At 39.5% G+C, this 15676-nt stretch overlaps 1 protein-coding gene across 1 annotated transcript in view; it reads left to right on the top strand.

Annotated features, from left to right (window-relative positions):
- Positions 1 to 15676, top strand: part of CARMIL1 (capping protein regulator and myosin 1 linker 1) — a 171405-nt gene that overhangs the window by 14508 nt on the left and 141221 nt on the right. The window contains exons 4-7 of the mRNA XM_063098227.1: positions 4 to 125; positions 10338 to 10435; positions 10771 to 10841; positions 11080 to 11153. Of these exons, the coding sequence (XP_062954297.1) occupies positions 4 to 125; positions 10338 to 10435; positions 10771 to 10841; positions 11080 to 11153 (365 nt within the window). The remainder of the gene's footprint in view (positions 1 to 3; positions 126 to 10337; positions 10436 to 10770; positions 10842 to 11079; positions 11154 to 15676) is intronic.

Below are 15676 nucleotides of genomic sequence, written 5' to 3' on the forward strand. Positions count from 1 at the left end.
CAGATGGTCGTGGAAACTGAGAAGTGCAGCATCTCCATGAAGATGGCATCGCCCGAGGATGTGAGCGAAGTGCTGGCTCACATTGGCACCTGCCTGCGGAAGATATTTCCTGGCCTCTCTCCAGTGTGAGTTCCCCAGGGAAGGGTGAGGAGAGCATGGAACTTGTTCTTCTGCAAAATAGCAAATGCAAAAATGCCTTCTTTCTGCCCCTTTGCTTACTTCCTTTCTTGGAGTTTCTTCTTCTCTTAAGCATTGAATATCAAAGTCCTAACCCAAACCCTCGTGTTTTGTGTCCGAGGTTTTCTATATCGCTGTGCCTTATTCTTTAAAGAGCCTGTGTGATGAAGGGATTTGGCAATCCTTTATCTTCTACTCACAAGACTAAGACAGAAACCTTTTTAATATAACTTCAGATTTACCCTAGTGTGAACTTTACTTACAGCTATTTGCAGATTGCTGGAGAATGCTTTGTACAAAGGCGTTAAATCGAGTATTAATGAAGTGAGAGAGAGTGGTCTTTATTTTTTTTTTTAGAGAAAAATCTAAAAAAGCTAATCTAAAAATTAGCCGCTTTCATTTTCCTCCTAGTTTTCTGAAATACACATTAGGAGTATTAGTAAATTTTGTTCATGCGTGCCCTTATATTTTTTTATTAAGCATTGTTAGTCAGGATTATGTGCTCGGATATCAGTTTGTAGTTGGGGAGTGCGTGGGTTGTTGGAATGAGGGAATTAGCTTGTCTGAGGTGAAAAGGCAGAGAGATGATTATGTCAGAAATCTCCCTAAAATAATAGTTTGTAGTCACAATACCTTCCTCATGACACATAGATTGTAGAAAATCTCTCTTTTGTTGCTCTCCCTGGCTGCTGAAGTGATCCTGGGGAGGCCGGGAGGCCTCATGTAGACACATGAAGGATGGCTCGTTGTGGGCCTTGCTTGCTGAGTTGGGGGTGGGAGGGGAATTTTGGGGGCTGTTTCCCTTCTTAGAACATGTCCCTACAATGTCCACCTGCAAATTAAGAGCAAGAAAACCTAGCCTTTCAGCCTTTTAAACCTTTTGGGTGCTAGAACTGGCTCAATGGGGTTAGGGCCTTCCTTTCTCTTTGGCCATAGGAGACTTGCTTGGTTCTCTATACAGCTCTTCACTGGGTCCTCTCTTTTCTGCACTTCATGGAGGGTAAACAGACCACAATGGAGGGGCTAGCCCTGTGTTTGTTGGTTCACCTGGGCTTCCTCCCTTCTGAAGCTTGAGCCTCCCTGTCCTCCTCTGAGCATCAGGGCAGCTGGTTGCTGAGGGAGCTAAGCATACCTGGCTTCATGTCAGGGGAGTGGAGGGGTGAGCGGGGGCTGCACTCTGACTAGAATTACAGGTATCTTGAAGGCAGGCTCCTGCTGGCCTCCAGTCACACGCACTCGAGTGTGTGGAGGAGAGGTGTGGACCGGGAGCAGGTGGTCAGAGGAGGTGGGGAGTGAATCAGTAGTGGTAGTAGAGAAATACCCAGAAGTAAAACTGTCTTAGGAAGGGTTTCCACATCATCCTGAAAGCCACCAGAGAACTACCTGGGGTAATCCTGAATTAGCAATAACTACAACTCATTTTCTTTAAATCGCATTTTAGTAATGTGACTTTGTACATACGTTTCCTTATAAAGTCCTCTTTCATTACAAATTAGCACTGATGAAATAAGAAAATTATTAAGCACAGCCTTATTTAGCAAGAGCTTATAATACCGTGAACGTTAAAGACATTTCAGAGCAACATTTAGAATCACTATTTTCTTTAAAATGCAGCTTTATATGTTTAATATTCTAGGAATTTGGGGGAAATTACCAGTTTTATTTTTGGTTTAGATACTTCCACTTTTTTTCTCCAGAGAACATTGAGTGAGAATAGTGTTTTTACCTATATTTTGCAGTTAACTTTTTGTTAAAATCTTCAGGCAACTGATATTAAGCAACAAATAATAAATAACCTTCTCTGTTTCTAGAGAGGCAGTTACTGCATATATGTTGGTTTCTAAACCCATGGCCTCCACCTCACCCTAATCTTCATCTCCACCTCCCATCTCTGCACAGGTGTCCCCAAGCACCTCAAGTCAGTGTGCCCCAATCTGAACTCCTCACCTTTTCCCCTAAAACCTGCCCATATTCTGTATTCTATCTCAGTTAATGGCTTTGTTATTCACATAGTCTCATAGGTTAAGAGCTGAGCCATGCTGATCTCTTGGTCCTTACTCTCACGTTTAATTAGTTGCTAAGCTCTGTTTGTACTTGCTTATTATCTCTTGGTCTGGACCTTTCTCTTTCTTTTCATATCCCCTGCCTTGTTCACACCGTCTCATGTCCTCCTGTGCAGCATCTTTCCAGCTAGTCTCTGTGCCTCTGGTTCTTCCCTTTGCAAGCAATCCTTCAGACTGTCACCAGACTTACCTTTCTATAATTCAAATGGTGTCTCTTCCTCACACAAGCTCACTAATGGATAGCCTTCCTGATAAAATCTCAGTTGTGTAGTTTGGCACAGAAGACCATTGCTTTCCAGCCCCATAGTCCAGCCTATTCTTGAACACAACCAGGCTCTTTCATATTTTCAGCACCTTTAAATAGGCTCCTAATCCTGACAAGTTCCTACTGCAAAAGACATAGCTCAGATATCCTCTCATCTGTAAAGAGTTTGTTTATTCATGTTTTTGAAGAAATTTGCGATCACTTCCTATACTAGCACACATCACATTGTGTTATGTTTACTTATATATTATACATTTAATAAGGGTTTTTTTTGAGTTCCTAGTATGTGCTTGGCAGGGTGCTAAGTGTCAGGATCCCTGTGAACATGGTCCCTGCCCACGTGGAACTTATTTTTCCACTCAGGGAAACAAACCCCCAAAGAGGGAAATATGTAAATGAAGTACCCGTAAATTTGAACAAGTGCTTTGAGGGAAGTCAGTGAGACTAACATAAAGAATAAATTTCTGTCTCCAGTGACCTCCCTGTGGTTATGATGACTTGAACAGACCTAGTGGGAGAGAAGGAGCCTGTCATATAAAAAGGAGGCAAAGAACATTTCCTTCCAGGGCCTTTGCCGTGCTGTTTCTTCTGCCTACGAAAGAGTTGGTGTCTTTGAGGTTCTGAAGATAACCGGTTTGGCTGGAGTGTAATGAAGCACAGACATGGGAGGGGAGGGAATGGTGCAGGACGATGCTGGAAGCAGGCTCTGGCCGGCTGAGGTGCAGCCCCATGGCCAAGAGTTTGGAATTTGGTAGTATATCACTGGGAAGTCATTGTAAGCAGGCAGGGGTATGACTTGAATTCTAATATGATGGTACTTCAGAAAGTTTGTGGAAAAATGTAAACAAAAAAACCAATACAAATCTTCCCATGAACTTTTTGAAGACCCTTTTATATTTTAAATCATTTTTGCTGCTAGAGAGAATGGACTGGCTGGGGCAAGAGGAGAAGTAGAAAGCTAATTTGGACTGTTGTAGTAATCTAGGCAAGAAATGACTGTGGCCAGGAGTAGGAGTAGCATTAGAGAGTGAGATAAGAGGGGATCGGTGTAAGATTTATTTTGGATGCGGGACTTACTGATGGATTAGGTAGGTGTGAGTAAGGGCAGTGAGGAAAAAAGAAGAACCAGGGATTCTGGTTTAATAATTTGGTGACAAATGGCTACCTTTCCACGAGATGGAGAAGTGCTAGGGTATGTGTGGGGGCAAGTTTATTTTGGGAAACCCTCCCCAGTCATTCTGTTTTAGGCAGGTGAGATTTGAGATCTAGGACATCTAGGTGGGGTTATCAGGTAGGCAGTTAGATCTGTGAGGATGGAGATTGGAGGAGAGGTCTGGAGATGGAGCTAAGGTGAGAGTTATGAGCGTAAAGATGATCTTTAATGCATGGCTGTTGATGAGGTCACCTAGAAAGAGATGTGGAGCTAGAAGAGAAGACGTCTTGGGAATGAACCCAACATTCAGAGGCAACAAGAACTGCAAATGGGGTTGGGTAAGGACTGACTGTCGAGGCAGGAAGAAAACCAGAGCCTGGGAGGCTTTTCTGAAGGAGGGGGTGGGGCTCTGCAGAATGATGAGGGGGGTTGAGCAAGCTGTGAGCAGAGAGGTGTCTGGTGGACTGGCACTGTGGGGTGCATGAGCAACCTTGACCAGAGCAGTTCTTGGGGTCTGGTTGGGAGGGGCAGAAAGTGAGAAAGTAGATGTGGTGTGTGTGGACAACTTCTCAGAGAAGTTTAGCTGTGAAGGGGACTGATCAATGGGATGTAGCTAGAGGGCTCTGAGACATAACAGGGGATTTTTGTTTGTGTTTAGAATGGGAGATATTAAAGCATATGGCTGTAATGAAGGGAATGATCAGTAGAAAAGGGAGAGTTGGTTGCTGGAGACTGCAGTAATAAGTTAGCAATATCCTTGAGAAGCTGAGAGGGATACAGAGTATAAAACATACCTGTCCTTCCTTCTAGGCTGGCAGTTACTTGAACAAAGGCTGTGTTTTTATTTTTAAATTCCTAGTCCTTGGCACATAGTGGGTACTCAATGAGATTTTGGATGAGCACTTGAATTGCATACTTACTCTGTGCCTAATATGTTGGGTGATGTGACATGGGACCATATGAAAGTTAGAAGACAGAGGCCCTGCCTTCAAGCCACAGCCTCTTGAGAGCTGAGGGGGCATGAAGCAGGTGAGACAGTGGTGATGGGGTATGAGAGGGGGTGGATGAGTCCAGGCTGGCTTGACAGAGGAGATCTTCCCAAAAAGGATGGAGAGAATTTAGAGGAGAAGGTGGAGAAAGGAGAGACAATTCACATGAACAATATGGAGGAAGGTGCAGATTTTAATTTAGAAAATGACTTGGCAGAGAATTTAAATAACTTAAATTTGCTTGACTTGCATTTCTCTTTTCTACCCAACACAAACCATTAGCTTGTCACAACAAACCCTTAATATTTTGTGACTAGTATGTTATGCCTTTACTGATAAAGTTCTTTAGACTGTATTACATGATTTTGGCAGGAGAAGTGTACAATTATATTGGTATTGGTTGTGCCTAGAGAGGGTGGAAAGGTGGGTAACTGTATCCTTTCTTCTACATTCCTATTATGCCTGAGTCAAAGCTGTCAGTAGAGAAATATTTCCTTTACATAAATAGTGTAGAACATGTACAATAAAATATGGCCCCAGTAATGTCATGCATCTCACTCATAATAAATTGGAGAATATGAAACTATATGGAATCTTCAAGCCTTGTTTGAGTCATTTGTCCCATCAAATGTGTTATCTGTGCCCATCATGGGCACCTTGGGTCCCCCTAGCCCTCATCCATTTCCTTGCTCAGGGCACTTCTGGTGGGGACAGGCGAACAGGAAAGTGTCTCATGAGCAAGTGTCAGGAATCAAAAGGAGGTACGGTCAGGGCAGCACTCAGTTTGGATAATCAGTTCTTAATGTAAGTTTTGGTTGTGTATAAATGAAACAATGCCTCTAAAGATCAGAATTTTCTGGTTTTACCCAAATATTCTGAAAATAACATCCAAGATCAAAATCAAATACATAAAAATATCTATTCATATATAATCAGCCCTCAGCATTAGGGAACTAATGAAGGTTTTTAAACTTTAAAATAAAATGCAAGTTATACTTAAAGAGGAATCGTAAAGCATCCCTGCTTTATGAACCTGAGTGGACAGAGGCCAGGTTGGAACTGGATGGTGTCAGGTGGGCTGGATAATTTAGGGGGTGAGACGTCACTGTAGTGAAGTTAATTTACTTCTCAGTGCCTTAGTGTCCTCATCTGGGGAATGGGTATAATGATATTAATGCGGTTTTGTGAGGATTACATTAACTCATGTGAACTGCTTAAATAGTGCTGCAGAAGTTTTAGCTCTATGTGTCTTTGCAGCCAGAGGCATTGGAATGAAGGCTTATACTGCCGGAAAGGAAATAGGTGACATGTGCAAGGCGTTTCTTTGATGGCTATGATTTTTTTTTAATTACATGTGAGTTGATTGCATTTCTGTGATTTGATTTTTTAAAAAATATAGTTTTAAATAGCATCCTTTTTAGGTGGCAGAATAGTAACCTAACATTTTTTTCTTATGCTTTCAGCAAGCTTTTATGTATGTGACACATTTGAAAGTTTGCTGGGTGTTAGTGTGTGTATGTTAGAGCAATGTTTCTTTACTACTGTAATAAAAATGGTATTTCAAGTCCCATTATGAAGCCAAAAGCCAGTTGAAGGATGGCAATGTGAGGTTACTGTGAAGGAAAGTGGAGTTTATGTATAAATGAGAGAAAGACGGTTTACATGCTCTAGTAGCCCCCTCACTTTTCAAAGCGTCAGGTATGCCTTTTACTGTGGTATGGTTTGCATCTTTAAAGCATGTACCATTTTGGGAACTGTTGCCATATTACACAGGATGAGCATTGGAATTGAATTTTAAGTAAATCAATTACTTTAAGTGGATTAAAATAGTTGATAGATTTTTCTGTGTCAACAGTTTATCACGAGATTCACGTAGAGAGCTGGTGTGCATGTCATCTAGTTAGCTGTTTCTTATACGTATAACTGTTTTCTGAGTAGGCACATCATGCACATGCCATTGATTCAACTCCAGTGCTCCCTGCAAGTGAGTGATAGGCCCCGCATATCTGTTTTCTAGGGTTTTGATTTACTTTGTATGGTACTTATACTGACAGCAAATCCTTTGTCTGTCTGTGTGATGCTCCTTCTCTGTGTTGAGCTCTGGTGCCTGTAACACATACACTGATGGGCTCTTTGCAGTCATTTTAGCTACAAGCAAAAAACAACTTGTGTGGAGTGGATTTTCCTCTCATTTGTTATTCCTGTGCATAGTATTAGAATACATAGGAAACAGTTCCCACCTTCTGGAAATTTAGTTCTTATAACTTTATCTCGTAGGGAAATGGATTCATGTGTTACATGAGACTCCTTTAGCGCCTGAAGTCTCAGTAAAAAAGAAAGATAAGTACTATCACAGAAGCAGAGCTCCTTGGATGAACTCAGCCTGACACCTCTGCTGAATGCGCCACACAGACCATGCCAGCAGCTGCCACCCTTGCTCTCTGATTAGTTTCCCCTTACCCGAGTGTGAATGTCCAGTGTTGTTTTTGGAGTAAAATTGAGTCTCTGGTTTCCAAATCTACCTGAAAGAGTAGTTTATTTCTCCCTATAGCACTAGACTGTGCCACGTTTTTATTTTTAATCCTTCCCTGTCAGAAATTTTTACCTTATTTTCTTTCTACTTTTGAGTTGCTAAACTGCATCTCATGTGTCATTGAAATACTATGCACTGCAGTTCTGTTGAAACAAAACAAGAATTTTAAAAGAGGAATGTGATCCCAGATGAAGTCAGACAAAAGTCTAGCTTGGTGTGTCCAAGGTTTACTTAATTCAGCTGTATGAATGCCTCCATCTCCTGACAGCTCTATTGTTTCTTTGCACAATTTCTGGCTTCACTGTCTTGATATGGCCAGAATATAATGCCACTAAAATACCAGAATGATGATATTGAACCAAGTTGGAATGATTCATCACTTTAGTTGTGAATGTCTTCTTAAAGTCAGTCACCCCCAAATTAAGGACTTTTAGAATAATAGTACTTAATCACAGTCTCTTTCAGGTAAAATAGAGAAAAATCATGCTATGCTTGTAGATCTCATGTATTTACACCATATGTGAAGGAATTAATGACATCTGATATCAATGGGTTATACCCAATTATGTCTTAGTCATAGAAATGATGAAGAAGTAGGAGGAATATTTTCAATGCCAACAGAATGTTTATTTAAATGCTTTGATAAGAATTTGAGGTTTTCCCCAGGAGTAAAACAAGCCAGCCAGGCAACATTCCAGACTCTAGCACATTTAACTGGAATCCATCCTGTCAGAAAAGGGGAATAACTGAGATCATTTTCTTTCAGTCTCTTCAAGGTAATTGAAGTTCATAATGATGACTGAGAACATTATGCAGAACAGAAGTGCTTTTAAATTATTTTTAAGAGGTTAAAAGATGTTCAACATGACTTAATATGTTTATTTCACCACCTTGCACCCAAGTCCCTTTATAGTTCTGGGTGACTGACCCACCCACACCCCTCTTCACAGCTCAGGGCCTTCATCTCCTCTCCGCATTATCCACTTGACTTGACAGCTGTATATATCCCAGACCTTGTCATCCCCTGGAACAGCTTCTCCTGCAGTGAAATCACAGTGGAGTAGTCCCTCTCTGACCACAGCCTTTCACTTTCTTTCTCTGAGAAGTACCAGTACATGGACTTTTTCAAGGCCTCTAGGCTGTGGACACTGTGGCTTACCTCCTTCCTGCATTTCCTTCCTGCCTTCCCTTCCTTTCCTAACTGCTGAGTCCATCGTGTCCATCACATCAGCTAGACCTTGTCACCATCCTCCACTCCTTCTGTTCCCCACTGTTTTTCTGGCACACCCATCTGGAAACCCTGCAACCTGCAGCAACCCAGCTGCCCCTTCTGCCCACACATTTGGGCTGCTGAGGGCTGCAGGCAAACATCCCACAGCTATTCAGCCCAGTGCCACCAAGACCTTCACTCTCAGCTGGGCTGTTAACAGCCTGGAAAGTTCTTTTTTATTTCTTGAGCTGCTTTTCTTTATTTTCTAATCCTCACCACCCCCTCCCCCATGCAGATGTTTGTCTACAGTGCCTGTCTTACCTCATATTTCCCTGTTTACGGCCATTCACAGCTCCTCATGGCGCCAAGAATGAAATCTAAACCCCTAAATTTGACCTATAAGGCTCACCATCACCTGGGTCCTGCTTAGCTCCCCAGACTCCTATGACCCCTCTCCCTATCACACATTAGTTGCCAACTATTTTGAGCTATATTTCGTTTCTGGTAAGCATGAGCTTTGTCATCCCCAGGGACTTGCTGTTCCTTTATCTGAAACCTTTCTGGCCCCTGGCTCACACCTTCTGCCCCCATGATGCACCTTATTATCTCTTTTTGTCATCCTTCAGGTTTTAGCATAGTTATGCAGTCAGCCCTCAGTATCCATGCATTCTGCATCTGAGGATTCAATCAACTGCAGATTGAAAATATTTGGGAAAAAACCCCACAATAAAACGTGATAATACAACAGTAACAGTTAAAAAAAAAAAAAAAGACACAAATGAAAGCAATACAGTATAACCGTTGTAAAGAAAGCGTTTACACTGTATGAGTATTAGGTACTATAGGGAATCTAGAGATGATTTACAGTATACAGAAGGATGTACATATGTTGTATAAGGGACTTGAGCATCTGTGGATTTTGGTATCGGTGGCAGAGCCTGGAACACATCCCCCTTGGATACCAAGGGAAGACTGTACCTGGTAATGGGTCTTGGCACATTGTAGACCTTCAGTAAAATTTTTTTGAGTGAATTAATGAATTCATAAACTATTCATTAGATAATTACTACGTGATAGCTATGACAGTATCAGCTAACATGTAATGAAACTTTACCATGCAGCAGTGATTATTCTAATAACTTCACAGGTTTTTTTTTTTTTTCTTTCTCAAAATAACTGTGGGATAGGTCCTCTTATTTTGTCAGTTTTACAGATAATGAAACTTTGGCGTGGTTGATTGCCTTTTTTTTTTTTTTTTGGCAGCTGGCTGGTACAGGGATCAAACCCTGGACCTTGGTGTTTTCACCACCATGTTTTAACCAACTGTGCTAACTGGCCAGCCCCAGCTGTACCTTTAACCACTACTCTGTCCTGCCTCTGCATGTGTGGGCAGGAACTCTATTAGGTTCTGAGGATGAGGATGGAGGTTGAGAGGAGTTGGACATGGTCACCACCCCAAAATAATCATAGTCCAGGGGAAGAGATGGTAAAAGGAACAGTTATTCCAAGATGAAATGATAAATTTCTTAAGGGACATTTGTATAGGACACTATGGAAGGATATAGGAGAGTTGTATTTTAATTCTTTACAAATTAGTAATTTATATTTGGTATATATGTAATCTAATAACTTAGTTCATTAAGTAGAATACGTGATTTTCTAACTCTTCTGACAAAATCTAATGTTATAAAACAACCAAATAACATAGAGACTGTTTACATTGCTAAATACCTTTGGCTTACAAAGAGGGAAGTTAAATAAAAGGATTTATTGTTAAGTTCCTGTAGATTTCTGGCTCCCTAGTGCTTCAGAAATGGAATTCTATTTGCCAAAATTGAAGTGAAATCCATCTTTGTTTTTTAAAAAAAGGTATATCAGAAAATATATTTCTTTGTGCAGTTCAAAAAACTTGATTTGTGAAATTCGTTATTGTTATTGATCTTTCAGGAGAATCATGAAAAAGGTCTCCATGGAACCATCTGAACGCCTGGCCAGTCTCCAGGCTCTGTGGGACAGCCAGACCGTGGCGGAGCAGGGACCCTGTGGTGAGCATGCATTTTAAAACCAAAATGTAGACAGCTGGATGGCTGTCCCCCTGCCAGGAAGTTAAGTCTATTCCTAGTGTGCTACTGTAAAGGTACAATTAGTTTTAAGGTGTGATTAGCAGTGCACAGACTTTAGATTGGTGGACAAAAGTTCTATGTTTAAGCTCTCTTGCACCCTGCTATGTACTTACTTTAGAACAGGGAGGAGAATCTGCTGTTTTTTTGAATGAAAAGGATAATTGGCATGGTCAACATTGGCCATATTTAAGTTTTTAAATTTTAGTTTAAAAAGCATTTTGCTGAAAACCTGCCAACCTTTCTGTTGTATGTCTCAGGTGGATTTTCTCAGATGTATGCTTGTGTTTGTGACTGGCTTGGATTTTCATACAGGGAAGAAGTACAATGGGTAAGTGTACCTGTGAACACGTGCACACGTGCACACACTCCCGGGGAATAGTCAAGTATTTGGCTGACTTATTTCTCTCTCCCCCCACCCCCTTTTTATTCTTTTCTTCTCCTGAAAATCTTCCTTCCTCAGATAACATAAAAATCACCTGTGTCATTGTCTAATTCTCTTTGTGTCTCACTTGCTTCCTTGATCGTCTACACGGACTAATTCCATGGCTGAATTATATTTCAAATAGGATGTGGATACAATTTATCTGACACAAGACACCAGGGAATTGAATTTACAAGACTTTAGTCATCTTGACCACAGGTAAGCTGCGTCTGTTTCCTTCTTTCTCTTCCTAACTTCGTTTTCAGGGCTGCAGTTCTCTATTGCCACTTAGGGACGTGTATCTCCAGAGAATCCTTTTATAAGGGGAATCTGGAGAATCTAAGAATCTAGGGATCTTGCCTTTCAAGTAGTAGTTTCACATAAGTTCATCACTGTGAATGGCTTCTGGAGGTGCATGTGTGTACCCAAAATCCAGATTTCATAGTTAGAAAATGTGTGGAATTTTACCGTGGAAACGGTATAATTCTTAGGTTCTTATACCAGCCTACAAAAGTCTATTTACTCTAACCTGTGTATAAAAAGTAGTTCTGTTTTACCTAATTAACACTTAGAATATTTTTTTCTAGGATGAAATTCTGTGCTGAAATCCTAACAAATGAATTTTAATTCACAATTTCTTTATGAATTAGGAATTGCTAGGGTAAATATGCGTATGTTAGTGAAAATCAGTTTGCCAATATCTGCCTTGAGATAGTGATAATAAATTCACAAAACCCGTTCAAAGTTATTTAAGAGAGTTTTAGGTTTTAAATTCCTGACTTGAATATACTTAGGGCCATGGCTTGTGTGATCAGGCCCCAGAGAAAAGTTTCATTTGGTTCCCTGTTTTCTCAACAAGAGCAGACCTGTCAAATTTATTTTGCTCTCTCACAGAGTTGAGCCCTGACCCCCTCCAGAATGTCTTTTCTGGTAATTTATCATGGCTTATCCCAATACCTTCAACTCTGCATGTGCCATGACTTATTTTAGGCATGCTGATATCAGTCCTACTGTTATGAAACCCAGCCTATAAGTCTTTCTGTCTGTTTGGAATTGAGAGAGAAATCTGGGATTCTAGCTGTACCTTATATGCCGTTTGGACAACTGGAATGTCACAGAGGATTTTTGTTGCGAGTGTCTCTTCTTAGCACCAGTGTCTTACCCTGAGAAATAGCATTTCAGATTATTTTTCCACCTATGTGGAGAATTGCAGTGGGGTCCCTGAAGAGTTCTAGGTGACTGAATTGAGCAAGGAAAAAGTATGCTAGATGGATTTGCCTCCTCTTTGCACAGCCTGGGTCCATGGAGGATCGTGAAGCAGGCTCAGCTGTGTCTGTAGTCCGGGCTGACATGCCTCAGGCCTCTGGTTCCCAAGGTTGGATTTGCTTCCTTTTTGTGAAGTAGGCAATTTTTCTCCCACTTACAGCTATTTTCCTTCTTTTTATATGTGAAGGAACTTCATACTCTCAAATTTAGGCAAGATGTTTCCTGTGCAGCATATAAAAAAGTGAACTGAGAAAGAAAAAGGGAAAATATTTTATTTTGTAATATTTTCCAATAAGACAAGACAATTGCATGTAGAGTAAGATAGGAGTAAATAGGCTTACAGTATCAGGTCTCAGTGTTTTTGGTCCCAGGACTCCTTTGCATTCTTAAAAATGATCGATCTTTTGTTTATGTGGGTCATGTCCATTGGTATTTACCATTTTAGAAATTAAAACTAAAATTTGGCATATTAGTTCATTTAATAAGAGCATTAATAGACCATTATGTGCTAATGTAGATAAAATTTTTATGAAAAATAACTGTATTTTCCAAAACATAAATAAATCAGCAGGAAGAGTGGCATCGATTTACTTTTTTGCAGATCTCTTCAGTGTTTGACTTAATAGAAGATAGCTGGATTCTCATATCTGCTTCTGCACTCAATCTGTTGTAATATGTTGTTTTGACTAAAGTATGTAAAGAAAATTCAGGCTTCTATAAATATGTAGTTAGGGGAGTATTTTTTAACAGCCCTTTCACATAATTGTGGGTGTTCTTTTTTTGGTAGGTCACCACAGCTCAGCAAGAGGTAGTTTTTTTTTTTTTTTTTGTCTTTTTCGTGACCGGCACTCAGCCAGTGAGTGCACCGGCCATTCCTATATAGGATCCGAACCCGCGGCGGTAGCGTTGCCGCGCTCCCAGTGCCGCACTCTCCCGAGTGCGCCACGGGCTCGGCCCAAGAGGTAGTTTCTTAAAGATTAGTTTCAATGTAGAATATAAGACCATATCAGTGAAAATTTTTGTGTTTTGTTAACTTAAGATTTATTTGGTCTATCTTGTACTTTGGGTCTTGCCCGTATGTGATTTTGTAGCATTGTGCATTGGTTATTTAGAAACTATTGGCTCACTGAGTTAGGCATAGTTCCCAAATATTTTGCTATTGCACAATAGCAAAAAAAAAAAAAAAAAAAAAACATTTGTTAACTATCACCACTGATCTTGTTAAAAAGTACTGTAAAGCTGTCAAGCTCATAGTGGCAAATAAGTTTCCCAAATTCAAATTTTTGCTTAAAAAAATGTAATTTTGCTACTGGAAAAAAATACTATCAGATTATTTCCTCGAAGTGACTAACTCACTGCTTATATTTTAGAAGGAATGTCTGCCAAATTCCAAGTCTGAAAAATTATACTTCGTAATTTTTTCATGGAATTTCTTTAAAAAATGGAGATAGTTCTGCTTATAATTTCAATTACTTACAATTTCTTATAATTACTATCACACAAATACTTTATGTTGAGACCAATTATCACTTTGGTATATAGAAAAAGCATTTTGTACAGACTTTCCATTTTGTTACACATAGTATTGAAAGGTGTGTACTCAAGGGCCAAGAGCTAATAAAATGAGTAAATTTTACTGCTTCATCAAGGACATTTCAAAATGAAATTGACATTTGCTTTAAAAAAAAACTATGAGTGTGTGGCAGTGAAGACTCTTGCCTTGGTTTGTGCGAAGGCGCCAGCAGTTTTTCCCACCATCCATTCACATGTCAACACAGTGAAAAGGACAAATTTGTCTTAGTATTATTGGGAACACAGTTTTGAACCCCCTGAATGGGTCTCAGGGTCCTCCAGGGGTCCGTGGACATACTCGGAGAACAACTGTCCTATAGCAGTGAAGACGCTGTAGGGCAGCTTGAGTGTTTTGGGACTTGCTTTGTTACACCTTTAATGAATTTTATACTGTTAATTCCTAAAAGTGGATTTACTAATTCCTTAGTTGAAGCATTTTTTAGTTCATCAGTAAACACTGCATTAATTGGGTGAACCTTAATCACCTACTTTTCTTTCTTAATTAAGGGACTAGAAGGAATTTTTTCATTACTGAGACTCTAGGAGTTGGAAAACCATGGGATGTATATGCCCAAAGGAAAATACAAGATGAGCTACTAAAAAATGTAGTTGGTCCCCCCTTATCCACAAAGGATACACTCCAAGACCCCTAGGGGATGCCTGAAACTATGGATAGTACAGAACCCTATATGCACTATATTTTTTCCTATCCATACATACCTATGATAAAGTTTAATTTATAAATTAGGCACAATAAGAGATAACAACAACTAATAATAAAATAGAACAATTATAATAATATACTGTTTACAATTTCATGGATAAAAGATTCATTCTTAAGTGTAGATCTTAGCAACCTTAGCATATGATTTTTTTTTTCCTTTACTTATTAAGTTGAGACCTTTCTTCACTTTTTCAATTAAAGGAAGAACTTTACAGCTTCTTTTTGACATATCCAAATTGCCAGCATCACTACTTTGCACTTTAGGGCCATTACTAAGTAGAATAAGGGTGACTTGAGCACAAGCAATATGATACCATGACAGAGAGGGCTACTAAGTGACTGATGGGCTGGTGGTGTAGACAGTGTGGATATAGTAGACAAAGGGATTATTTAAGTCCCAGGTGGATGGCAAGAGATTCCCTCATGCTAGTCAGCACACTGCACAATTTAAAGCTTATGAATTGTTTATGTTTGAAATTTTATATTTAATATGTTCAGACTGTGGTTGACTGCAGGTAATGGAAACCTATAAAAGTAAAGTCACAGATAAGGGGGGACTACTGTATTATTCACCCATTTTGAAATTTCTGTCTTTGTTTTATAATATATATGTTAACATTGTAGTATTTAGTATTTAATAATTAAATATTTAAAAAATAGAGGGTCTTTTTTTTTTAAACTATAATGGGCTTGATCTATAAAATATGGGGATTGCTACTCTTTATGTTATCTCTCCTGCTAATGTCTAAATAATTTTGCTTTTTTTCAGAGTTCTATTTTAATCATCTTAATCTGCGGTGTTTGTCCCCTCTTTTTCTTTTTTTGACAGTGAAACATTTCTTTTATTGAACTTCACGTACATAAACATACCAGTAAATTGTCCCCTCTTTTTAAGGACTTAATGCTTTCTGTTATTCTTACTATTAAAATTAGAGCCATCTTCTGTATAAAGAGGGTATTTTCAGTCCTATTAGATGGCCTGTGTTAATAGTATTTTGTTATTTGAGTTATAACAAATTATGTTGGGTAAACATTTTTATGTAGTAGAAGCTTGAACATGCTTATCTAGGAAGGGACTGAGTCTGTACTTAAATAGCAGTTGCCTGGAAGGATTCATTGTGGCATAATATGAGTGTGATGTGAGTTATTCTCTAAATTTGAGAGATTTCACAAAAAGCCA

The sequence above is a fragment of the Cynocephalus volans genome, chromosome 5, assembly GCF_027409185.1.
Source record: "Cynocephalus volans isolate mCynVol1 chromosome 5, mCynVol1.pri, whole genome shotgun sequence".
Classification (NCBI taxonomy): domain Eukaryota; kingdom Metazoa; phylum Chordata; class Mammalia; order Dermoptera; family Cynocephalidae; genus Cynocephalus; species Cynocephalus volans.